The following is a 26,520-nucleotide window of genomic DNA, read 5'->3' on the forward strand; positions in this document are numbered from 1 at the left end:
CTGCCGCAAAGCCCCACGCCGCCCCTCTGTGCGAGGCGGCCGCCCCTTTCCCCCGGGAGCGGGAGGGAAGGGGCTGCGGCTGCCGGGGCCGCGGGAGCGGAGCGGGGCGCGCATGCTCTGCCGGCCGCGGCCCTCCCCCGTCTCCTCCCCCCTGCCCGGGGCCGGCGGCGGGGACGGTCTCGGCCATTTCCGCGGGCGCGGGGACGAGGGGCCGAGCCAGCGCGGCAGCGGCTTCCCCGAGCGCCGCGGCCGGCTCCGCTCTGCGGATTCAGCACCGCGCCGCTGGACAGCGCCCGCCGGGCGGCGGGGCGGGGCGGGGCGGGGCGGGGGCCGGGGCGGGCAGGGACCCGGCGGGCAGCGGCCCCGTCCCTGCGCCAGGCTCGCCCTCCGAGCGGGCTGCGCGGCGGCGGCGGCGGCAGCGGCAACAGCAGCAGCAGCAGCAGCAGCAGCAGCGGGAGGATGTTGCTCAAGCTGGCGGTCGCGGTGCAGGTGCTGGCGCTGCTGGCGAACCGGGTGCACGGCTTCCCGAAACCCGGGGGCAAAGGTAAGCGCCCTCGTCAACGCGTTTGCTCCGAGGTGGGGGAAAGTTTTGCAGGGTAGGGATAGGGGGAAAGTCAAAACTTTCCTTCCACTTGGCTTAAAGCAATTAGATCCTAAAGAAACAATGTTCTGGCACAAGGCTCTGGGTCACTGAAGTTGCAATCCAGTATTAAAGTGAAGAGGTAAGTGCTGGTAGAGGGAAAAGCTTTGAATCTTTTTTCAGCCTTTTCCAAGCAATGTTTCCATCCATTCTACTGCAGTTTCTACACAAGTCTCTCTCTCGCTCCCAGTCTCCCCTGGTGTTCTGGATGTAAGAGATTTTTAATCTCTTGGTTGTGCCAATCCGATTACTGCTATTTTAGTCAATCTCTTACAGCATTTTTTCCCCCAATTTGTTTCTGAGTTTTCTCAACAGTAAGGGGTTACTGAGTCTATGTTTGTGTTTCTATTACATCTTTTGCAGAACCTCTCCCTCTGCCCCAAACAATCACACTTTGTTTAAATGTTTGACTTTTTTATCATTTTCTCATTCTTCTAGGAACACTGATTTTTTTTAAAAAAAAAAATAACTAGCAGATGGCATCATATTTAAGTCACCATGTTTTATGGGAGACAACTATAAATTAAGAAAAAATGTGCTGTCCCTTTGTAGCCGCATGTATCATATAACTGAGTATATATGTATGTGTTTGTTTATTCTAGATAAAGCTATACACAACAGACAATTAAGTGTAGAAAGACCTTTGGAGGAACAGGTGAGTGAATATTTTGAGCCTTCAGGTACCAGATCCATGAATATCCTAATGCCTTAACATAGGAGTTAATAATAGATTTGTCAGTAAATATTGGTGGAGTTGGGTACAAAAGAGAGTTTCAATAATTTTTAGGAACTGGCATATAGAGTTTTACTGTCCAGCATTCCAAAAGCAGGTTGTTAGCATCAACAGCTCACTGATGTGTCACCCCTTTGTATTGACATCCTATGGAAATACAGCAGGAGCTTGGATTGAAGAAGGAAAATGTAACTGGCATTTATCTTAAACTAAAAAGTCTATTACAGCTTCTCATAACATCCGATTCTAATCAGAGAATGCAGTGGTACTGACAAAAAGTGCCAAGCACTTAATCATGTTCTACTTATTAAGGCAAACTTCTTACCAAGAGTGAAGATCAGGCATTAATGCATCTGCTGATACTGGTAAATTAAGAGATCATACATTTTAGTGTATTTATTCCTTCTACCTGTTTGACATTTTGTTTGTTTGTTTGTTTGTTTTATTTTTGTATATCAGATTGCTGAAGCTGAGGCAGACAAGAATAGGAAAATAGCTCCCACAGGTAAAACATCCTTCCTGGTTGTATAGCAATATTTCTAATGGTATTCAAAGAGGCATGAAATTTTATGTCATGTGTGCATTGATATATTTCCAGAAAATAAGCCAGAGTTCAGGAATTATTCCTTTGTTGATGACCTGAACCTGCTAAGATCAGCAGCAGAAAGAGAGAGGAATGAAAAGGAGAGGGAGTCAATTAGAAGCTCTTTGTATGAACAGCAACTGGCCATTGATGATGCAGACTCCACCAAGAACCGCAGGCTTGTGGATGACTATGATTCCACTAAAAGTGGGCTGGATTATAAATTCCAAGGTATTCTATATTCATCTTTCAGCGACTTTTAGGTTAGACTTCTCTTGCAAACTGATTGCAGTCATGAATGTTGTACTCACCACTAAACATGAGCTCTGTTACTGAAGTGTAACTTCAATTATTTCCAGTTGTGGAAGCTTGTCATATGACAATTAGGTTTTGAAACACAATACAAAAGAACTGCTGTTGATTTTTGCAGTCTTCTTCTGTGGAGGAAAATCCAACTGTGTAATTTGCATTATGTTTTTTAGCAATTTAGATTTGATGGAAGGAAAATGCGACATATTTTTAAATGGAAATATATTTATTCTGGTTTGAAAGGAAGAAGCACGTTTATATAGAGCTAAATTACATATATTTGTTCCAAATGTTATGTGCAATGTTAGATAATTCTCCTCATTACAAAACTAAAAGAAGTTACCAAAGGCCAAAGAATATTTGCCTTTACCACAGGAGTACTTAATTGACTTGTAGTTTAAGTGAGTCCTCTGAGAGTTGTGAGCAGCATTTAGCTCAGGATATTTTTAATTATATCAAAGTATGCTGATCACAGACCAAAGCTTAGTCATCATATTCACTTTCCCATTGGTCATGATGAAATTATTTACCATGAGTAATGATTACATAATTAAAACTTAATTTGCTGAAATCCAAACAAGAAGATAGTATGCTGTTTGTCATGATCTGTTTTGATCTAAGTGGCCATACAATGACAGTAGATGCCAGGAAGATGCATATAAGCAGCTATATGAGCAGTGTTCTCTCATTCTTACAATTTTCTCTATAAACAGGAGAGTATGCTCCTGACATTCATACCCGCTCTTTCAAAAGAGCCCGTCAGAAAGACAGTTTTCAGATGTGGAAAATGGACACAAAGAACTTTTCACTGGGACTGATGTAATGGATTCCAAATCCAAATCAAAGTATATTCCTAATATGTCTAAAAAGTGCAGCTTTGTTCTGAAGAGAAAAAGATGTGGGCAGATATTTTTTACAAGATGTCTAGTCCATATGAGTTAGGATGGTCAGCACAGAATTAAACTGTAATCCTTTTAGATGATCCAGATGGCCTCCATCAATTGGATGGCACTCCTTTGACTGCTGAAGACATTGTTCAGAAAATTGCTGCAAGAATTTATGAGGAAAATGATAGAGGAGTGTTTGACAAGATTGTTTCAAAACTCCTAAATCTGGGGCTGGTAAGTATCTTGTTAATACTTCATTTAGCTCTTTTGTGTGTTGGTTTAATGCTCTTTTTAAAAACAATTGGGATGAGCTCTGTGTCCAGCTAATAATCCTGACCTGAGTAAAAATTAATGGAATTCAGGCTCTAGTCAAGCTTCTTGACTCACTTGGGCATATTGGTTTAGTTCTGCAATAACACTGTTGTTCCTGTGATGGCTTCATAACAAAATAGGCAAAACTGCAGAATGTTTCTGATGTTGAGAAAACATTCACTCATCACACTCCTCTCATGTCTGCCCTCATTTTTTCTTTAATTTCTCTTCTAATTCTCACTGAGTTCTTCTATATTATCAATTTCTTTTGGATGTTTGTGGGGAAAGGACTGAGCTCATTCCTATCCACTCACTAATTATTGTCATCAGCGGACATATAATGATCCTGGTTAGTTGAGGATACATTTCTCATTGTTACCGATTTTTAGTATGACTAGGTTTGTCTCTGACCTCTTGATGTCTCAATGGTTTTAGCCATTGTAATATGGGATCCTTATATTTTAAAATACTAACCTCATCTTTTCTGCACTAGATTTTGCAATTAGTTATTGCATGTTGAATCCCACTGATTACCAAGGGAGCTGTGGGACAGCTGCATGGTAGAGTTCTCACTCAAGTGATGGCTGTTACAAAGCAAAAGAGAAAACATTTTGTTGATGCTGTAGAAAGCTGTTTGCTTTTCAGCTTTCTCTGTTACTGTATTCTGTTATAGTAATTCAATTGTACATAGGTATGTTGCAGAACATATATATTTATATATGCACACACATATATACACACGTAGACATACCACAGTTGCAGCTCCATCTTTCAAGCTGGACTCCATTGTGTTAAGCTCTATGTGGGTTTGTTTTCCTATTGGAGTCTATCTGTGTGGGTGGGTACTTTTCATGTATACACACATATTTGATGTGTGTTTGTACACGTGTATATATACATTTATATAAGTATAGACATGTGTATATGTCTATATGTATACATGCATACACACACACACATCAGTGAAGGTATTACACCTAATTTGGCAGTGATCAGCTTTGAAGTAAACATATTTGAAGCAACCTACATACAAAGCTCAGGTTTCATGTTGACATTTAATTTAGGAAAAGCACAATATTCTATAAGTACTCTGCACAAATATTTTAACAGATCACAGAGAGTCAGGCCTATACCCTGGAAGATGAAGTGGCAGAGGTTTTACAACAGCTAATTGCAAATGAAGCAAAGGATCGTGAGAAGGAGTCTGAAGATTTTTATTATCCTCCAAGCAGAGGAGACAGTGATACAAAAGAAAAGCAACAGGAAAGAATGGTAATTTCTTAGCTAATCATTTTGACTTACTTGCCAAGTGGTACAAGTAGACCAATACGCTACTTTTCTTTAGAGAATAATTAGTTCAATCTGGAAACTAAAGGTGTTCTTAAAGGAGTTCCATCAGATAGGAAAATTAATCATGATTTACTTTGAGGTTTAAACCAGATGCCAAACTGAAATAACTTTGAGAAAATAGTATAGTATTCACATCTTAATTAGGAAAATGTTGGAGTACGATTATGATGTTATTTGTTTCTCTATTAACTCTATCACCAAAAGCAATGTGCTTATAGACATTTTTTTATGTCTTTTGTGGAGACACCAAGCAAAGCTGATCGGGATAGTTTCATCAATGGAGAAATTGATGATACACTGGATAACACATGGTCACCATCTAATATCTTGGAAAGAAGAAATGAGCTGCTTTCTGAAGATAATTTTGAAGACCTCCAATATTTTCCAAACTTTTATGCACTGTTAAAAAGTCTTAACTCAGGTGAGCTCATCATGTGTTTACAGGAATATTTAAGAAAAAATTTAGAAAATTAAGATTCTCTCTGTTTTCTCCTACTCCTTTCCCTTCCCATCCCCACAGCTTCCCTAGCTGCAAGAGACCATGTGCTTTACAAATGTTCTCTAAGAGACATAGCAGAAACTGATTTGACCAGTGAGTATGGCAAAATATTGGGAGGAACAGCACCCAGAACTGCAAACTGTCTGACCTAGGTAGCCCTTCCCATCTTGTGCTGTATGATTCAGGAGTCCTGAATTCTCTTCATTCCCATGAGAGCATGATGAAAAACTGGCAAATTGTTTTCTCCAGAGATCTTTCCAGTAACATCCATGTCTTCTAAGCCAACAGAGATACGAGTAAGCCACAGCAGAATCCTTACAGTGATGGTACCAGTAAATGAGTCTGAGCCTCCCAGCCTTTTCACAAACCACAGGTTTGCTGTTTATTGCAATGAAAGCTCTGTACGTCTCTTCCTATTCCGGTGCTAGACATCATTGCCTTCCAGTTATTGCAGGCAAGGTTGTGGCACCTCGCCACAGCCCCTTTGTCAGCATGCTCTACCACACACCCACTCTCACTCTCTGCAGCCAGCATATCTTCTGATCTCTCCAGCACAGTCAGCAACAATTTATTCTGTAGATTCCTTGTCCTGCAGGAGTCTTAATCTTGCTTCAAACTGTCCCCATGAAAACCTGAGTACAGAGCTAGAATGAAAAGCCTGAGGGCATATTTTGCTCAAGTCCAATCTACAAACTTACTAATATTATTATTATTTTCCTATGGCAATTTTGCATGTCAGTTCTTCTACTCACGAAGCAGAAAGGCATGTTGGGTTTAACAGGTTATCAAGCAAAGAGAACCAGGTCCCACTAGTTGCATACCTCTGCCTTGTCTCCTGCTTTATGCTGTTTGCTTGCCAGCTTGTGTCAAACTGGAGGAGAGTGGATTCAGTTGCATCCTACAGATGTGTGTTAAATTGCAGGCAGCGGTCAAACCCCTGTTCAGCAGCTCTGCAAAGGGGCTGGCCCTCTGCCAAGGCTGGGAGCATGTTTCTGACTGTCCCAGTCTGACAGTGCCCCTGGCTCTGTTGAGTCCTTTGGTGGCAACCTGGGGTGCGGGAAGAGCTTGTGTAACTGTGATGGGGGAGTTTCATGCTGCTAATGCAGAAGTAGCAGTTAAACTGTTCAGCAGATAAACACAGTGGAAAAAGAAAGCAAAGAAGCAGTGATCGTGAAGATAGTCAGAGATACGAATGGGCAAGGAAGATGGATTTTTATAATGAAGAATCATTGTTTGTATCCTATTCTGGAGCCATGATTCTCCCAACCATGTAATATTATATTGTCCCACTACCAGAGTCATGGTCTTGTGCACAGTAACAATCTCATTTGAGACACTTTATGTTTTTGTCATTGAACCCATGGATCTTGGAGGAGAAAGGATCTCTGGGCTATCTTCCTCATACAGAGCCAGACTGGTCTACTAAGTACTTCACAGACAAATGAAAGAAAAAGACAGAGACTTTAGAAAACTCTGCTTATATCTGTCCTCTGACCAGCAATTTGAACTCTGTCAAGTCACTTCTTCTCAGTGTGTTTAGTGTTCTTAACTGTAAAATGGAATTAATACCATTTGTCTTCCATAACATAGACCTTCAAGACAAAAAGCTATAAAGAAGAACCAAACCCTGAAGTTTTAAAGTATATTCAGCTGTACTTTGCAGGAGCAGTTTAAAGGGAAACTTGTATAGGAGTTCTCTTTGCTAATCCAGCACAGCACTTTCTTTTTAGTGAGTAGGTAATTTTTTATGCATGAAGTTTGTGCAGAGTTTGGAGAACTGAGTTTTTCTAAGTTACCTGAAGTCTCTGACTAGTTTTGCTTTATCCCCTCATATAGAGACAGAGGCAAAAGAGAAAGAGACTTTGATAACTATCATGAAAACCCTGATTGATTTTGTGAAGATGATGGTTAAATATGGAACAATTACACCAGAAGAAGGAGTTTCCTATCTAGGTGAGAGTACATACTTTTATGCAACTGTGTTATTAATGCTATGTTCTTACTCTACCAGCAGTGATAATTATATTCTCATCCTCCTTGCTCTTATGAGTCCTGTTTCAGACTTGTTCATTCAAAATGTTAAAACTGTACTTCCAAATGATTAGAGCAATGTTGAATTCCATACTTCTTTAATATTTCCGCCTAATGAAGGAAACGTTATTTATCAGATATGTATTTAGAGGATTAATCCATTTTCACACCAGTGAAACGCACTTGATTTCAATGGCTTTATGTCAGGGGTAGATTAGTGTTTTTCTCAGTTATATTGAGGTGGATCAGGTACCTGCATTTTCCAAAAATAATCCAGCACTTCGGCACCTTTAATCTGTCATTTGTAAGAAGCTAGAGTACACAGGACCTAATGCTATGGTCTTCTACCAAGTGAAACTCCTTCCATCTATGGAAAGTGTTACATCTTGGCACAGAAGTATTTTTTGCAGCACTCTTTCCTGGATCCATTCTGGAGTCTGTGGCTATGCATATTTTGAAAAATTGTTATCATTTCTTGAGGAGGGATTTTGGAACAGCCTGGTTTGGGTGTTTAGTTTTGTTTGTTTTCTCACACACCTCTCCTGGCTTTTACAAACTCTTTCATATTAACTGTTGGTGGCCTTTCTAGTTAAATAAGTAGAGCTACAGAAGAAGGGCTTATCTGCATAAATTCTGCGTAACCCTTTTATTTTTCTGAAGTGTTCCTGGTCTGGGTTAGCCTGAAAAGTTTTTATCTACATCAGGGCAATTTCTCAGTTTAATAAATCAGCCTGCCACAGAAACAGAACTGGCAATGATCTTTCCTGACTTCTGCTGGCTTGTTTGATATGGGATGTTGTAGATACATGATTGATTGATTCAACTGTAACCGTGTGGATTGATTATCAATTACTTGGCTACAAAAAACCTAGTGGATCATGATTCACATTCAGTGCATGATTGCACCTCCTCTCTGAAGAATTCATTATATCTCTTACCAAGATTATCCCTTTATTTTCTGTGGTAAGTCCTTGAAGTTTGGAATATTTGGACAACTTATGCTACAGTTCAGCTCTTCATTTCTCTGGCTGTCTGTACATTTAAAGATGCACATAAAGAAATGGCTGATTACAAGCACAGTGGTTTCAGTGTCATCCTCCAAATGAAGATAATATGGCTTGAGCAGATATTGCCCTCACTGATAGTGTTGTGCCAAAACTTAATAGGCTAAATTCATCCCTGACGCAAGACCACTCAGATAATGGAATTACACTAGGGATGCATTTTTCCTACTAAAATTCGGGGCAATTGTTCACATTGGCTTTACTCTGAGTAAATAAATACTGTAACCCTGGAAACAAATTGCCATGATGATATAGTACAGAGGGCAGGGATTAGGTTAAGAGTTTCAGAGGTCTGATTTAGTCTGGATTTAAAGACTATCAACTGATGTACCCAGACTCTGCCTTGCAAATGAGTGATTTATGCAGAGATGGATTTTGTACTCCATCAAAGCAACTTACTGTAGGGGAAGAAGCTTCCTCATAGGTCTCAAGTTGCTTCTGTGGTATTCTTTTTTTAGATTTGCTGTTAGAAGTGACTTTAAAGCTGACCTTCATTTCTTGAGCTAATATTCTCAAATATTCAAGAACAGCAAGCACAGGAGAATCTTAGCTTCTTTCAGTATCCATAAGCATGGCAGCTGTTTTTACTGCCACCTTTATTCAACTAAAAGTTACAACATAATATACACAGTAATACTTGAATAGGTACTGTGGTTTTTGGTGCAGTTTGGGTTAGGGGATTGATGCCCAGCTGTGTTTATTTATAGCAGATAAAGGAATTAGTATGAATGTCTTTCAGAGAGGAGAAACAATTTCAAAAATTGGCAGCTTTTAATTGTTCCCTCAGTCCAAAATCAGTCAGCAGATCTCATGCTAGTTAGTGGAAAATACCTACTGGGTCTGTGCAGATGGATTATATCCTTTCTCTGTTTTATTACGGTAGGAAACTGCCTAAATTACTTTTCCCCACTCTGTGGCTGAAGCCATGCGTAAGCTATGTCCCTGAATTATACATTCAAAATAATAAATCATTTACTGAATCAAGTCACAAGCTTTTGTGCCTCTCATACGGATGCAGAGACAGTGAATTTGAATGCATGTACCAGTAACAGCTGGTTTGGGATTTAGAAACCACAGCATTATGTCATCATCATTGTATCCTACTCTAGGGGAAAGTATCTTGCTGCTGCAGTGAATGATGTTATTAGATTTAGCTTTAAGTTACAAAGCTGCAGTGTGGTGCAAGAAACACGCACACATGTACAAATGCAAGGAAGAGGAAGTCCATGTTTTATACACATATTCAATATTATGTAATACATATTTTAAAGCTTTCCATAGGTTAAATATAATCTGTAACACAGAACCCAGAAAGCCAAAACCAATGTATTCATTCTCAGAAAAGTACTGCCTACCTTTTACGGTATGTATTCAGAAAGTGTAGCTCTGGAAGCATTAAAGAGAGGCTGTAGCTGATATAAAATGTGCATTCAGCTGAAATATATCATAATTGATAATTTTCCTGCTGTGGCAAAATGCCACTGTTTTTTATAACTCTTTCTTAACTCTGAATGCTCTATTTTGATGTACTGGGAGCAAATTCTTCTGTGGAGTGAGAAGCGAGAGCCTTGTGATATGTTTCTAGCCTCTTCAAAGGCTTTCCGGAATCTTTCTAGAAAGCCTATCTGCTCTCTGAAGATTAAAAGCTGCTTTAAAATAATTTTTGTAATTAAAAGAATGAACAAACATTGTTAGTACAGAAAGCATAAAGTAATTAATCATATGACACAGGATCACAGTTACATGGGTGGCTTGTGAATTGGATCCAACTGTGGTATCAACCCATCCATGTATGGGTTAGTTGTCAGCATCCAGCAAACGCTGCCCAAACAGCTGAACTCTTCTTGCTTGCCCCAACCTGCTAGAGGCACAGTCTGTTATCACTGAACAGGTTGGGTATTGGGAAGGACTTAGGACAGTTACTGAAACAATGATTGCTGTTGGCAAGGGTGCAGTGACAGAGTGGAATGAAAGAGTTGGAATCTCTCCACATAATGACCAGGGGAAAGCAGCAAGCAGCTTTCAGAGAAGTTATGACTGAATCAGCACAAAACGTTTCATTATTCATGGCATTCATGCTGTTTCTGTTGCATAAATAGCTGATACTGAATTTTCCATGCAGAACTGAAAGGACTATATCCTTATGGTGCTGAGTGCTTCAAGGGAAAAAGTGCTGTTCGAGCCAACTGCAAAACTCAGTTTGATTTTGGCAGAGGAGAATAATGAATTCATTGCATAGATACTTAGACTGTTTGAATATTAGTTTGTGAATAATACCATACTTTTCTTTATCTTCCTTCTGTCTGTTGAGTAGTTTCATGGTGGAGATTCACTCTGATATCTTTCCTATCAGAGCCATCCATCACAGACCAGATAAATATTAAGGAAAAGTTTCATTCGCATCACACGAAGAAGAGAAATTTTTCATGTGCTGAGTGACTTTTCCTGTGTATGCCAGGCTATCTAGCTAATTGTAAAATGAAAGCATATCAGTCCACAACCATCCTGGTAAAAGCTCTATTTATAGTAATTATGTAAAGTAAACTATGGTTTTATAATACATTTATTTTAATAATATTGTTGTCAGCCTAGAAGCAGGAACAAATGGTTTCTGCCAGTTTGTTCAGATACATTTGTAAGTCATGTCCCACTAAAACGACCAAAATAATGAGTGATTTTTTAGAACTGTTCTAGGAAATATTTGTAATTAGAGCCTAGTGGACCATAACAAAAATAGAGCTTTCAAATAAGATTGCCAAATTCTTAAGAGACACCACTGTGTATGTATGAATACTTTTTACACAGTACATTGATTATATTCTCCTGCTGTACGCTGCTTACAAGAGCAGATTTGTAGCAAATTTATCCGTTGCCACCCCAGCCAAATGAAAGTCATGTTATCTAATGAACTGTTACCCTGGAAATGTAAATTAGTTATGTGCACATTGTATTCTTGTGTGGAGTTCTCATTTATTGCCTAGTGCACGTAACACAAACTTCTGCCATTAGTACTTCTCCATCTCACAGATAGAAGCTTCACTGTGGTACCGCACATAATGCGTATTTTGTCACATCTTATGATTGAGGTTGGTCATTTTGTTTTTGGTTTCTAAATCAGGGCTTCTGTATCTTCCACAACTGAACAACGTTGGAGAAGAGAAAGAGGCAAAGGAGTGGGAAGAAAATTAAGTGCTCTGTATCTTTGTTATTTCTGAGGGGAATCCCACTTTTCACTGCCTTGTAGTAGAGCGTTTAGCTTACTGGAGCCGCAGTGCACAACACACAGCCCATAGCAGACTGGTTGGGGAGCAAACCCCCCTTTACCTACAGGGAAATGGAGAAATTGCTCCAGCTCATCAGTATGCAGTGTTTGAGTCACAGCTGCCTCCCTCCATAGACCAAACCAAGCCACCTCTCACACCGCCTCCCTTTGGCTCTGACTCACTGTCAGAATCCACACCCTCCCCCGCGACTGAGTAGGAGATTGTGTTGGTTAGAAATGGACATGAACAGATGTCTCTGTTTACCTCTTCTACCCCCTCATCATTTGTTCTCCATGGACAATTGGAAAGATGACCAAACTGCAGGGCACACTAGCAATAGGGAGATGGATGGTTCATTGGTGAACTGTTGCTAAGGTATATGTACACTCATTAGTTTGGTCCTTTACTAAAGTCACTGTTGGGATATTGTTTTACTATAATACTCTCTTTTAGACAGACTGAAACTGGATGAAAAAAAATCCAGGTGAAAGAGAAGAGGCAGAAAGTCTCCAATGTTGATCTTTAACATGTCCCCACCTCTCCCAGCTAAAGGAATATGGAATACCTGTTCTGCCTCTCACATTCATGCTTGGTACCCTCCACAGCTCCATTTCTGGCAAAGGCAAAGCTCTGCAATTTTCCTGGCACAGGCCAGTGCACAGTAGACACAATCTGGCCTTTTCTTGGGAGATGAGGACTTGTCTGAACACTGTGACTAATCCCTGAAGTTCTCATCAGCACAGATGCTGCAGGCCAAGGGTCTGATCCTGGTATTTGTTTAGTTAGGCAAGAACAGGCACAGGGCCAAGAGTGTGAGGCAAAGAGCAGATCACAGCACAGACTGGCATCATCTTTCCCCTACTCACTGTCTCCAGAAGCAGATGCTCCCTGATGCAGACTGTGTGATTTCAAAGGAGTGAGGGCAAGTGTGGATAAACTAGTGCCAGAGGCTGCAGATGATACATGGACAGAACCTTTTGTTCTTCCCTTCATTTTGGCCTAAGAGATGTAAAGTACTGACAGAATTTCATACAGGTAACTGTTCATGCATTATACCTTCTTTTTCTTTTTTTCATGTCCTTTTTTTCCAAAGAGCTCTTTGTTGCTACTGTAGGTTTTCTTCATAAGCATTAAAATTTTAATCGGTTTTCCCTATCTGAATTTCCTTTGGTGATTTTCCTTGCCCAGTATTACTTTATCATATGACTGATGCACACAGCTGCCAGTGGGAGTTATTTAATTTCAGGCAGCTTTCTTTTCTCTTATATTTATTTTGCATCTGGTGAACTAAGGTGACACAGATGCCAGTATACTGTATTGCTCTTAGGAAGATCAAGGACCTTCACGTATATGAAAAGCAGAAATCAGGCACACCCCAGAGGGGACAGAGAGTATGCAAAGGTCCCAGACAAGACTGGAATCTAGGCAGCATGTTGATAGCAGACCCCACTGCAACTTTATAGCTTTTCTTTCTGTAACCTCATCCCATGCCTCATCCATGTCTGTCCCATGTTACTTCTGAGTTTGCACAAACACATGAATGATTTTTTTTACGCCCACTGCTTAGATCCTATCTCCTATTTTCCCCCCATTTGGACTCTCACTGCATAGAAAAAAAATGGGTAGCTATAGTGTGAAAAGTCTATGGCAGCTAACCTCTGAGTTCTTAAAAAATACGACCACTACACATTACAGTAAAATAGGCATCACCCGAGGGTGACAATATGTGTGAGAGCATAGTTTTTCTAGTATCCATAGGATCTAACTTTTCTAGATCTCTTTTGGGGAGAGATTTAGTAGTTTTGGTATTACTAATTCTTTTTCCCACCACATTACATGACTATCAAATCATGTGTACAAGAACTGAAATTAATATATTACAGTTTGTTCCTTTGCTTATCACTATCTACCCATTAAATTTGCAGCTATTTTTTGAAAATATATTGCCTCTTCCATTTCCCTTCACTGCTTTCTCTATGCTTTCCCAACTGGATACTTTGTAAGAAATGTCAATCTCCTCGTAGTGCCTCTTTTGACAAGTATAATGCTTAGTTCCTGAAAATCTAGGTTTTGCATCCTACCAAGTGGTTTGTGTTTCTAAAGAAAGGAGGGCAATGCTTTTATTTTTTTCTCACTGTATTTAATAGCTGCATAAAAACCCCTTACTTTCTGAATTCAGCACCTCTCCGTTGACAGCTGAGTGCTGAGACCGTAAGTTATGATTCGAGATGATGATGTGGGTGTGGGGTAAAGAGGGTGTCACTGAACTTTCAAAACTAAGCTCCATCCCACTCCTGTGGTAGAGGCAGCTGTGTGATGCTTCAGTCCCAAACCATCATGCTTATAAAGTGCATGCTATCAAAACACTTAAAATGTGTGCACAGGCCATGTAGCAGCCCTCAGGATGGGAAAGGATTAGGAAAGGACTGCAACACGCAGCTCTAGGAGAACTGCAGTAATGCAAAGGAAACGCCTGTAGAATATTGAAATGATAAATCTGAGAAATAGTCTATGAGGTAGGGAATTTAATAAGGACAATAAAGGAGACTTGGTCAGAGCTTTGTTCACCTCAAAACACATCTGTTTAATTGTGTTTTACTTTTTGATTCGCTTTTAATCTGATTGCCAAGTGATACTGCTGCTGTTTTTACTTCAAATCACTCTGACCATTTTCCCTGTAATCCATTTGCAAGTGATGCCATGACCTGGGGTTTTTCACCTGCCACATCATTCCTCATGGCAGCATTAGGCTTCAGACTCACCATCATGATGAATCAGTCAAACAGGAAGATTCAAAAAGAAAATGCCGTATCGTGACATGTAAGGCAGGGAGATAGGAAGTATCAGGAGATTTGCAAGGCTGAGCCCCATCTGTAATTCCACAATGGAGGGATTTCTCTTGTTTGTCGCTGTTTGTGTGACATATGCACGATACATATATGAGCTGACTAAAGGTCAAACTGCTTCTGGCCACATTAGTGAAGATACAGTGGATATGGACAGTTGTTGGACCTGCACTCATGTAAACTAATCAGAGGATTTGGCAAAAGAATTATTCAGGTATGCTATTCCCCACAGATTAGTCACAAGAAAATGCTGAGATGTCCTGAGTTTTGTCACAGATGGAAAAAGGCCTTGCAAACTCATCATCTGTTGCAGGAGATGAGTCCTGGGAGAACTGTGATTTTTTAATGCCTGAAATGTGTGCATCTCGTACAAGCAGTCATCAGTACAAAGCTTTCCAGCTGAAGCTGCTGGAGTGTACAAACTCATTAAGTAAGCTAATTCTTTAGCTATCGTTAAGATTGATTTCAGGTACCATGAGCATTCTTCTTTCTCCTTTAATAAACACAGCCTTTCTATGCTGTATGAAAACAGAACAGCAAAGCAGGTATTTCTGTGGAAGTTTAATGACATGAAATCTGAGCTTCAGTCAATTTGATGAGGGTAGAACGTAAAACTGCCTCCTGGGTGCAAGACAACTATGCAGATGAAAAAATCCTTTGCAGGAAAACTTGCAAGAGTCTGGAAAACACCATGAAACTGTCTATCTACAGAGAAGGGTCCACTTCAGGGTCCCATTATCAATTCTATTAAGTATTCAGATGCGTATGTTAATTTCTAAGAACAAAGTAATTTAATTTGTATTATTTTTTCACATGGTATCTTTTTCCATGGATTTAAAGGGTGTTAGCACAGTGCAATCTCCCAGAGTAAAGATAAGCATTCTGCTTTTATGCGATTCAAATTTTTGGATGCCCAATTTGAAAGACTTCAGAGTTTCAAAAGTGCCAGGAAATTGCATTTTCAGATGCAACTAATAGGATCTGTCGGTGTGTAACGCCTGTAGAAACTGGGCCTATGACGTCTCAGAATGCCTACTCAAAATAGGAGCCCTCCTGCAGCATGAATGCTTCAGTGAGTCATCCCAGATCAAAGAGCAAGTTAGAAAGTGAGGCAAGGCAGAAACCAGATCTTCTGATTCCTGATGTCTGGTTGGAGTGATGAGATTACACTGCTCCCCAGAAAGTCGGCCGCCAGAGGAGTGACCTATTTTGCCAACGTAGGTCACTTCCATTAGCTCAGTGGTTATTGTTCTGTTGTTTTAATTAGTGCCATTTCAGATAAAAGGCCAGCTCTGCAGAAAGGTCAGTACCTTTCTAAACTCTTCCTCTGTAAAAATTACGTTGCTAGGGAAACGATACCAGAAAAGTAATCAATTCTTGTTAGACCTCCAAATACGACATGCAGTTGCTTAGCTGCTGGCCAGGCACATCTCAGTTGAGAAGATGACTCACTCCATCAGTGTAACTCAGAGCAAACATTGTTCAGTCCTGGCCTAGCCACATATGACAAGTACAAACATGTTTTGAAACAACACCAGCTGTTAAAGACATTAATTCTGAAGGGGGAAAGGGGCAATAAATCCTGTTAAAGAAGAATTGGGGTTCTCTGGTAATATTCTCTCTATGATTTATATGTAGGTACACCAGATGATCCCCATAAACATGAACAGGCTTACATAGTTAACTCCTCTCTGTCATGCAGAAAATATGGCTGCTTGTGAAACCTTGAGATTCACGTTAATGTGCTCTCCAGCTAGCAAGACAGTGTCAATATTTCTCCTGTAAAATGTAGTCCTTATTAAAAGGCCTGACATATAAAATTGTCCATATCTTTACTGACGAAATAAAGCTTTGGAACTGAGTATAGTTGTTATATTCAGTCTGGCTTTAGTCACAAAGCTTGGATCATCAGTGGTCAACATTGCCATATTATGCTTCATATACAGCTCTAGCTGTTCAATACATATGGCTGGAAAACAATGCATATTACCATGTTACTGGAGTTGACAAAGTAATAATAAATATTGTTTATTACTCATATATTGAACTCAAATGAAATTGTTAGCCAAATCAAAAGGCTCAGAGAAACTGCAGAATTCCCGATAGGATTTATAGAAGTAACTAAATAATGGAGGAGTATAAATGCTATTGCCTTCAATAGCACATGCTGTATGTGGTTATATGTACAACTTTTAAACACTACAGTTTATCAACATAACAAAAACATTTGGAAATATTATCAGTATGCAGATATTTAAATCTAAAGATGTCTAAGCGGGTTATAAATCCGTCTTGTGGTGGAGGCTTTGTTTTCTGCTAATACAACTTTACTGCAGCAGTGCCTAAATCCAGACACTTTCAAGACAGAACATGAAAGGTACTTACAAATCAATGCACTTACATATGTGTGGCATTTTGAACATTTAAATACTCCTATTTATTTTAAAATACTATCCTTACACTTAAAATTAAGACTGATTTAATAGATTTTGCTAGATTAAGGTCTAGAATCAGCAACATTTTTGCATTTGCATGAACTAGTGAAGGAGAGTAATCTAGTCATTTGAATTTACACAGGGTTTTAAAGTTCTTAGCTGTATAACTTTATCCTAAAAACTGTGCCTCTTGCAACAGAGAAATCCTTATATTCCTGCTGTAATACTAGTATGGTACTGATTCAGGAAAAAATATTATCTTAAGCTCAGCTGAAAGGAATGTTTACAGTCCTTTCAATAAGCTTGGGATCAAGTGATTAGTGAGGCATCAATACCACCACTGTAATTTTAGCCGCTTTTTTTTCTTCATCGGTATGTCTGATCCAGCTTGTAACCCGGCCCAGACCTGTTTAGTTTAGGGTATATGGCAAGGTCAGAAATCACATTAAAAGGATATGTACTAAATGAAAATAGTTTTCACAAAGAAAGCTTAATGAGATGTAGAATTGACAGAGTGCAATCAGGCAGGGTGCCAACAAAAACTGCTTACATTTTAATTCTATGTAAATAACAAAATGCAGAGGACTCAGGCAGACAGGATTATGTGATTTCTCATGAGATGGCAGGCAGAATTGCTTATGGTGGTCTGCCACAAAGAGAAATGTGCTTGCTAAAAAACTAATCTTTAGGTCTCAGTGCTGATTACCTTTCCGATCGAAAAAGATGCTTCTGGCTGATGGATAAAATGTTGGCCTTACACAGAGGATACAATCTAAAATATTTACTAGCCCTATAATATCTATTCTGCCACAGTTACCACATCTCATACTGAATGTTTTAGCTGTTCATGTAAAGGCAATATTGATAATTAAAAACCAAGGCTCAGAAATACCCCACCACCTAGCTGACATCTATCAACTTTTGGATCCATGTTTAACTGAACATTTAAAAATAGCTGATAAAGGGAAAGAAAATTCTACATCATGTCCATAATACAACTGAGGAAAAATGGCAGCTTGTATGATGAATTTGTGAATGTCTATTAAGTATTGTATAAAAAGGACACTTTTTTCCCCACATAAGCATACAACATTTATATCTGAAACGTCCATCTTGATGAAAAGGTGCTTTTACTTTCAAATTAGATGAGTTCAGTCCTGAAGTTTCCATAGAAAAACATTTTCTAGGTTTCTAGAGCTGTATACATGGCCACTTCTATCTACTGGGTTTTCAGGTAAATACTTGACTTCAGCAACTTTAAAAAAATACTTGTTCTAATCAGTTCAATTTACATATTTATTTCACCTAAATATAATTGAAAAGATTTTATTAGACTTCTTTTCCAATGAAACCATATAAAATCCAAACAGATAAGCAGTTTGGAATTATATTTTCCCACCAGAACGAAGCACATATTTCATAGTCTTGTATATATTCATCAGAATAAATTGCTACAGATACTGGTATCTATATTTTGTGATTTATGTGACTTAAATAATTAGAACATATATGTACACATTTGCTGTCTTTATGAATATTGACCCTATTTGGTACACCTATTGTCATGATTTAGTTCTTATTCTTTTTTTGTAAGATTGATCAAAGTTCCATAAAGCTACTTTTTTGTTCTTTTAGTGTTGGCTCTGCATTAATTCTTCAGAGGCAAGGAAAGACTGTTCTTTTAAATTTCTACTTACCATTCAAACTGGTGTTGTGGAGAATATAGTATAGATTCTGCGTTGTAACTGTTGAAGAATAACTGGGATTTGGTTTTGTTTTGCCTTGATTTCTAGAAAACTTAGATACAATGATAGCTGAGCAGACAAAGAAGAGACTTGAAAACCCCTCCACTAAAACCAGAACAAAGCTACCAGCAGGTATTTATTCTACAATTTTATCTCCTAAAATAACACATTATTTTAACCTATTCAGCTAAAGCATGCTAATTACTTTAGAAGCCAGACTGCTAACTAAAGATACAGTCCCTCAAGGTGCTGTAGCCACAGTTTGGATGTCTAAACACACAAAAGAGGAATTTTCACTTAATTGTCCAATCTTTGAGAAATATATTCACTGTCCTTCAGTGCAGTTCAGACATTACATATATACAAAAGCAAGCTGTATCAGTGCTTTTGAAGTCTTAAATAATAAATAAAATAATTCTTTGTCAACTCTGGATCTAGTGAATGCAAATTTCCTATCATTTTTCTCTGCACAAAGGAATGTGCCTTTATGAACTACATATATTACAGCATTTTAGTCACCTGTCTTCAGCTACTGTTTATAAGAGCAGAAACAGGCATTCCTGTAGAGTTTACCTTTAGAAACCACTTTGAGCCAGACTCCAGTGAGGTTCTTCCTCGATCATCAGTCAAAATGTTTTACTTCCTAAAGATCATATTGATGTGATTTAGAAGTGCTTTTGGTACATTTGATGTAAAATTGCTCTTACTGTTATTTCTTTAGACAAGAGTAGTGAAGAAGCAGACAGTACAAAGGAAGAAGCAGCTAAAATGGAAAAGGAATATGAAATTTCAAAGGATTCTACAAAAAATGAAGAACAAAATGCAGCAGGAGACAGTGAAGAGCCCAGAGGTACAAAATAGCCATTGCTTTTGCTACATATGTACGCTCCAAGTGACTGGAATATTTTCCTGTCTTTGGTATTGTTTTTCCATTGTGTTAGCATTAATATCTTCAGTTTATAGTTACTGGGAGTCAGCACACAACAGCTTGATTGGGAAGTGTACTTATTTGCTTACTTTTAAAATATGAAACTATATTCCTTGCTGAGTAAGGCCATAATCTTTCATAATATTCATAGCCTCTTTTGACAGCAATATGAAATGCATTTTGACACAGCAGTGCAGAAAAATTTTGATTCTTTGCTGCTGTGGCTTTTCAGTGAAATCGGATCATCAGGATATTGGATATTCTGAGTGATCCCATTGATTTCTTTAGTTTGTGTTAGAACAAGCTGGTACTGAAAGGTACTGAAAAGTTCTGCAAAGTGAAACAATTTGCATTACTCACTGCCAGAGGTTAAGGGTCATCAGCAATTAACTTGTTTTACATAACTCTGAAAGTAAATTAGTGTCTCAATAAGCAAACTTAGCATGGTAGCACTTTTGTTATCCTAGTTGCCTAGTCATGACATGTAATGCCACATGCTACATTAGGCTGTACTAGCTGAAATTGCGCTGTCCATAGGGTGCAAAACAGCTGCTATATCTCAAAACAAATCTGCACAGGACAGCATCTCTCCTTACACTGCTGAACTTTTGAAGGAGGATGTTTGTTGGTCCAGAAACCTTTCAGTGGATCCTTATCGCTAAGGATCCAGCATAAGCATCTATGTTTTGCAGTCAATTAGTTAAAAAATGGCTTAGAATGTATTTTGCACTGATGTTGTTTTATGCTCATACTTTTTTGAATGCATGTGTTTTCTCTGCAACATGCTCAGTGATGAATTTTAATGATCAAGGCTACGGTAGTTTGTAGTTCATTGGTCATCTGGTTCAGTCCTGTGGACAGTGCAGAAGTATAAATTATCAGCCACTCACAGACAGAAGGTGGCATTTTCTCCAACAGTGGTTATTCAAGCACAGAAGAGGAAAATAGCTCAAGATGGCTGTCTAATTTCACCGTAAAGAAAAACTGTCTCAATACCTGAGGGAATTTATAAATAACGTATTTCACTTGTCTATTGAAGATTTGTCTGTTCAGCCTGGTTCAGGTTATTTTCCTTTACCTTCAGAAAAATGTTCAGCCCAATAGCTTTTTAGAAATTTAAATTGGGTCAATGTTTAATTCTTTGTCTCATCTTGCAATGCCCTTTGCTCTTTCAGAGTAACTCACTATAAGTCTAACTCTGCATTCCTGGCTCCAAAATTACAATATATCTAATGCTGTATCCACTTACTAATGGGACCAGACATGCATAGTTGGCACTAGTAGCCTTCTACATGCTAATCAGCCTAGGGGTTTTTTTCCTGACCAATGTAAGCACATTACATTAATAAAGCTCCAGCCAAGTTAAGAATTCAAAATCCATTATCTGAAATATTTCCTTAGGGATATTATTAGGTAATCCTTGAACTAATTATGTCCTGTGTGCTTTCTGGTCCAAAGACAGCCATTACTTTAACATTTCAGCTATAACAAGGAGTTATGGTAATTTTAATACATCCTTTTTCTCAGTAAATATAAGTAGCTGTATTTCAGCTTGTCTTTCCAAAGTATCACAATCTTAGATTTGCTGTATACTGTTAGTATTACTGTATGGAGGAGTTTTCTGACAGTTTGCATATGAGCAGATACTCAAAACTTTCAGTCTTATTTAAGTCATTCCTTGTTGTCTTAACAACTGCATCTTCGTTGATCAGTTATTATGATCAAAACACTACAGGTTGCCTTTAATCCACATATACAGTATCTACAGATACCACTAAGAGTTATGTATACAGATCAAAAACCCCATGATTCTAAGTTTGTGGATAACTAATCTTGCACAGACAAAACCTGCTAGCCATCTGTCGGAATTTTGCCTGACTAAGGTTGACAGGACTCAGCTTTTACACAGAAACTAAGAATAGTTTTAATCTGCCTTCGCCGTGACCAACTTCATCCAGTTAAGCAAGCTGCATCAATCATTGATGTAAGTGCCTGATTTCTTTCTCATCCTTTCCTCTAGGGAAAGCTGAGGCATATCTGGAAGCAATCAGGAAGAATATAGAATGGCTAAAGAAGCACAAAAAACAAGGTAACAAAGAAGGTATGAAGTAAAAAGCCTTGACATTGGGGTGGGCACCATATATGTTAGAAAGCATGTAATTTAAATTGTGCTGTACAACTTATAAGTTAAAAAATAGTAATGTGAAACTATGCTTGTCTAGATTATAGTGATAATCAGTGGTATTACATTTAAATAATACAGGTCATGTAAAAGTTCAATCAATTAATGAAAATAGTAAACTACAGCAAATTCATGTAAACTGTCTTGAACAGCTGTTGGCCACAAAACACGCAGTGACTAACCAGCTAGAGATTAGTCATGTGCTGTCCAGATAGTCATGGTGGTCTGCCTGTCACTGGGTAACAGTACATTAGTTTTGCCTAGTGCTTCATTTCTTTGTTCAACATATCTTTTAATTACGATTTTATATGTGAGGTAAATGTATTTTAAATGTCTGGATGTGTCTAGAAAAGCTCAGTGCATCTGGCTAGCACTGTGCATGCCAGCACAAACAGCAATGAGTTTTGTTTCATAACCATAAATAGTTAAGACAAAAACTTATGTCACTAGCACTGTAATATATTGGATTACAGCCCAAATCAACCCTGATGACTGGTAGCTCTCACACACAAAGCTGTGTAGAAGGGGAGCAGTGACTGAAGCAGCTGCACAGGGTATGCTCACCAGCTGCCCCATCATTTGACTCTCCCTCGAAGACAGGGCTCTATGAAAGCTGGAAGGAGGGAGGTAACAGCAGCAGGATTTCTAGCATATTTTTCACAGAACCTTATTTATCCACATCATTTCTGCCCTCAAGGTCTTACATAAAACCAGCCTCCTACCCCTTGTCTCTGCCATTTCTGGGTCTTCTGCTGTGACCCGCTCTGTAAGTGAAGGCTCCTAGCTGAGAGATCCATCCCTGGGGTATGGCTGGTGCCTGGCAAGAAGGATCCTTCTTGCACCAGCAAGTCAGAGGGGGATCTGAGATGAGATTAGCCCTGGGTAATTAAGCACCCTCTCTGTGAGCTGAAGTGCATATGAATTATGTTTCAGAGCTGAGCGCATGCCTACAACCCAACACATTCATTTTCCTATACAGAAACTCCATAATAGGGAGGATTTTTTTAAAAAAAAATTCCATCTCTAAAATTATTTCCACACAATGGCAATTAGCAGCAGGCTCACATACTTGCTCAGGAGATTTCCTGCCAATTCTAATAAATGTTTCTGATTATCAATGTACTTATTACAGTAATTAGATCTAAGTCATGTGTGATTGCTTCTCTGTATCACACATACTGGCTGGGCAGCCCCACACTCCTCTTCATAATAACCTTTCCTCTGCACTGCTACAGTCTGAAAATGGCTGTGACTGTGGATCACATAGCATATTATCTGCCTGTGAATGCATTAAGGTGCACGCTTTCTGTGTACATGGATTTTCCTTTGCACTAAAATATCTTTATTGTCCTCTGGCAATGGAAATAGGCCTTAAAGCGAGTGTAAGTTATGACAAAATTAGAATAGTGTTCTTACTCTTCCGATACATTATCTTTATTGTGCTTTTCCATACTTTTTATTTTTGTAAAATGCTAATTCAGTTCTCCTGGGATGATGTTAAAGGAAGTGCAGTCAGGGTATGCTTATCTAACCATGAATGCATTGTGCTGTGTTTCTTCAGTACAAGATTAGGTGGTATTGATGTGCTCATCAATCATTTCTCCACTTCCAGCTAGCACCTGAGAGCTAGTGGAAAAATTATTCACAAATTTGCGTATTAAAATGACCAGGCTTTTCCACCCCTAATCATGGATTGGTTTACTCACTGAATATACTTGAAGAGGTTTAGGTTTTCTTTGGGCAAAGGTTTGTAGATCCTTAACTTTGTATGAATTTCGGTAGAAATTATTATTCAGTCAATGGCTAATGACCCTGGAAATGTAAATTTGCATTTTCCCAGTTTAAAAATATCAATTGTCTATTAAGGAGGCAAGTAAACTTGACTGGTCTGGATGATTTAAAGAGAGAAAAGTCTAGATTTTGGCCTTACTGGCTTTTGTGTCCAAAGTTTGTTTTGCATATATACAATCTATAGGCTCTGTGGACTTAGCCTTAGTATCTCCCAGGCCTGACTTGTTCTTTAAAAATAATGCTCTTTAAGACCAGCTTCTCTCCCGTATGAATTAACATCACTCCCACCAGTAGATATCAGCCGCTGGATTTTCTATTGCATTTAGTCTCCAAAGAACGTAACTGTGAGTTATTTAACTAATACCAGCAAATAGCGGGTTCGGATTTTTCACAAAATACTTAAGTAGTTTATAGTTTTGTAACACTAACAGTAGCCATTTAGGAATGAAAGTAAATTCTATACTTAATTGCAATGGCAAATGGCTTGATTTGAATATGCAAATAAAACCTCACTTCATTTACTATAGCAGTTTCATAGCTCAATGTAATGCTGCAGCTGTTGTGGCAAATATAAACCAGAGCTGATTTTTCTAATTACTAGTCCAAATTAATAGGTTGTAAATAAGTATTAGAAATTAACAGTTATCAATTTCCAGAAAAAAAAAAATAACATGAGATATACAAATTAGCCAGAATTGGATAATATGTTAATGGTTGTAATCACATACAGAATGTTTAATTATTAAACCTTCACATCTCCACGTATTGATCTTAGAGATGTATTATTTTAGAAGAAAAATAAGATCAGGAATTTTAATGTGAATAATGTGGATGTTATATTAATTTAGTATTTGTTCTTCCATTCATGTTCTTTCCATTCCATGGTACCTTTCACTGGAGGCATTCTGTCAACATGAATGAAATCTCACAACCTTATTATTAAACTACTGGGTACTATTTGTCCCTATTACTCAGATAGGATGGAGAGACAAACAGGTTACATTCTCTAAGTAATGTCAGTAACAGACCAGATGTGAAATCCTGGCCTCAGTACAGCTAATTACAAAAGTCCTATTAACTCAGATATGGAGAGGACACCTCTGCAGGAATGGGGAGTTTTGAATATCAATTTTCTGTATTACTCTCTTGAAATTGCCTTATACTGCTATAAAAATGATTGCAAGCATTCATTTGTTTCTTAATGTTTTTCTTTTTCTATCCAATTTTGGTCATTCAACCATAAAAAGACAGAAAGTTATTATTTTCTGTTTTGTTAAGAATATACAGTTTGAAAGAAGGTTGTTCCAATTATTGCTGTATAGTGATATACACTGGACTACCTTACAAGATCAGTATTAATATATTCTGAAGGTTCTGTGTGTGGAATAAGTAATTTATACTGAAAAATTCAGGTGTATGTTTTTGTGAAAGACACAAATTCATTTAACTTACTATGAACCCTTAAGACATCAATGTTTTCCAGACTACTAACTTGTCATTCTAATAAATTAAGCTTTACATTTTATGCAGTAAATTATGTAACTGAAACTTATATTGTGTTTATGTGCGAATATACTGGATCCGTAGCTAGCATTAGAACTACACAATAGGTTATCTTTTTATGTTATTCGAAAGATTGCTCTACAATAGAATTGTCTTCATGGAAAATAGTAATGTTTCCCAGCATAGAAAAAGTCTGTTTAATGCATATAATGTGAATCATGCTGCATAGATGCAACCATCTATTGGAAAAGGAGAAAGGGTCTTTCAGCACTGTATTGCAGATTGACATACAATTGTTAAAGATTGTTAAAGACTACTTTGACACTATCACTGTCATAAGGACTCCTCACTGCGGTATTTTTCATATCAGGATATTATGTTCTGCATCAAGGTAAATAGTTGTATTATTTTGATTTATTTTTCAGGAAGTTGATTTCTTGAATTTTCATTACAGGTGTTTGTAGTAAGTGGGAATTTTACTGGGATTTCAATAGGAAAAGGTCCGTTTAGTACTTTTTTTTTTTTTTAAATCCATAACAGCTGTGAAAATAATAGGGTTTTTAACAACAGCTTTTGCCATACAGACTATAACATGAAATTTCTGGAGCAGAAATTATTTTTACTTTAGCATTTGCCAGCAATCAATCAAGAGCAAGAGAAGATTAGTCCTCTTGAATATTAAAAGCACCATGACATGTAAAATGACTTTGTGCAGGTGTTGGTTTTTTAAAATCCTTTTCACAAGTTGTAGTGAATTCTCTTTGTGTTGGATAAAGTGTGTTTGTGGGATAAACTTCACAGTGACATTGTTTCTTAGGTGAAGCGGTATAATGGCAATGACTCATTGTGCAAATTAATTCTTATTTTTCAGACTATGATATTTCAAAGCTGAGAGATTTCATTGATCAGCAAGCTGATGCTTATGTGGACAAGGGCATCCTGGACAAGGAAGAGGCTGATGTAATTAAACGCATATATAGCAGCCTGTAAAAAGCTAGTGGCTGCCAAACATGTAGAAAACTAGTATAGCTTCCCTCACTCCTGGCTCAATAACTTATGATCTGTTAATTTGAGGATGTCATTAGAAATGCTCTGTTTACATTCTACTGACAACTTTCTAGGCAGAAATGAAGAGCTCTAGTGCTCTGTACACTGACTGCATACTCACAAATCAACCCTACCAGCCAAATTCTGACACTGAATTTTTATGTGATAGGGTAAATATTTATGTAATGTTCTCTTTGATTTATTATTTGTGTTTGGTTTACTTTTGTAGCTAAACCAATCGTTTCTGATGGGAAGTTCTTTTAATGATACATCTTTTTGCTCTCATTCCACTAGCTTTCTATAGATGCAACTATGTAAAGGGCATTATTAGAAAATAGTTCATAGTTCTCCAAATAAAATATTTGAAAATAA

The 26,520-nt window shown here is 38.2% G+C and overlaps 1 protein-coding gene across 2 annotated transcripts; it reads left to right on the forward strand.

Moving 5' to 3' along the window:
- Positions 1-26,520, forward strand: SCG3 (secretogranin III). 2 transcript variants are annotated; one of them, XM_032982968.2, is made up of 12 exons: positions 1-544; positions 1,243-1,295; positions 1,833-1,878; positions 1,972-2,187; positions 3,244-3,386; positions 4,575-4,736; positions 5,058-5,235; positions 7,150-7,266; positions 18,746-18,829; positions 19,419-19,547; positions 21,646-21,714; positions 25,973-26,520. In XM_032982968.2, the coding sequence occupies exons 1-12, from the start codon at positions 460-462 to the stop codon at positions 26,089-26,091; spliced, it is 1,401 nt and encodes a 466-aa protein (XP_032838859.2). In that variant the 5' UTR covers positions 1-459; the 3' UTR covers positions 26,092-26,520. The 2 variants fall into 2 exon arrangements, with proteins under 2 accessions (XP_032838859.2, XP_009961680.3); XM_009963378.3 differs by having other exon boundaries at positions 4-544; positions 21,646-21,726.

The sequence above is a fragment of the Tyto alba genome, unplaced genomic scaffold (assembly GCF_018691265.1).
Source record: "Tyto alba isolate M040663 unplaced genomic scaffold, T.alba_DEE_v4.0 Super-Scaffold_41, whole genome shotgun sequence".
Classification (NCBI taxonomy): Eukaryota; Metazoa; Chordata; class Aves; order Strigiformes; family Tytonidae; genus Tyto; species Tyto alba.

Bases quoted from the DNA above. Each gene is read 5' to 3' on its own strand.
- SCG3 (XM_009963378.3), top strand. From the start codon at position 460: ATGTTGCTCAAGCTGGCGGTCGCGGTGCAGGTGCTGGCGCTGCTGGCG. The intron at 4,737-5,057 runs GTAATTTCTTAG...TCTTTTGTGGAG, and splicing joins AAAAGCAACAGGAAAGAATG to ACACCAAGCAAAGCTGATCG. The intron at 19,548-21,645 runs GTACAAAATAGC...CCTTTCCTCTAG, and splicing joins AGACAGTGAAGAGCCCAGAG to GGAAAGCTGAGGCATATCTG.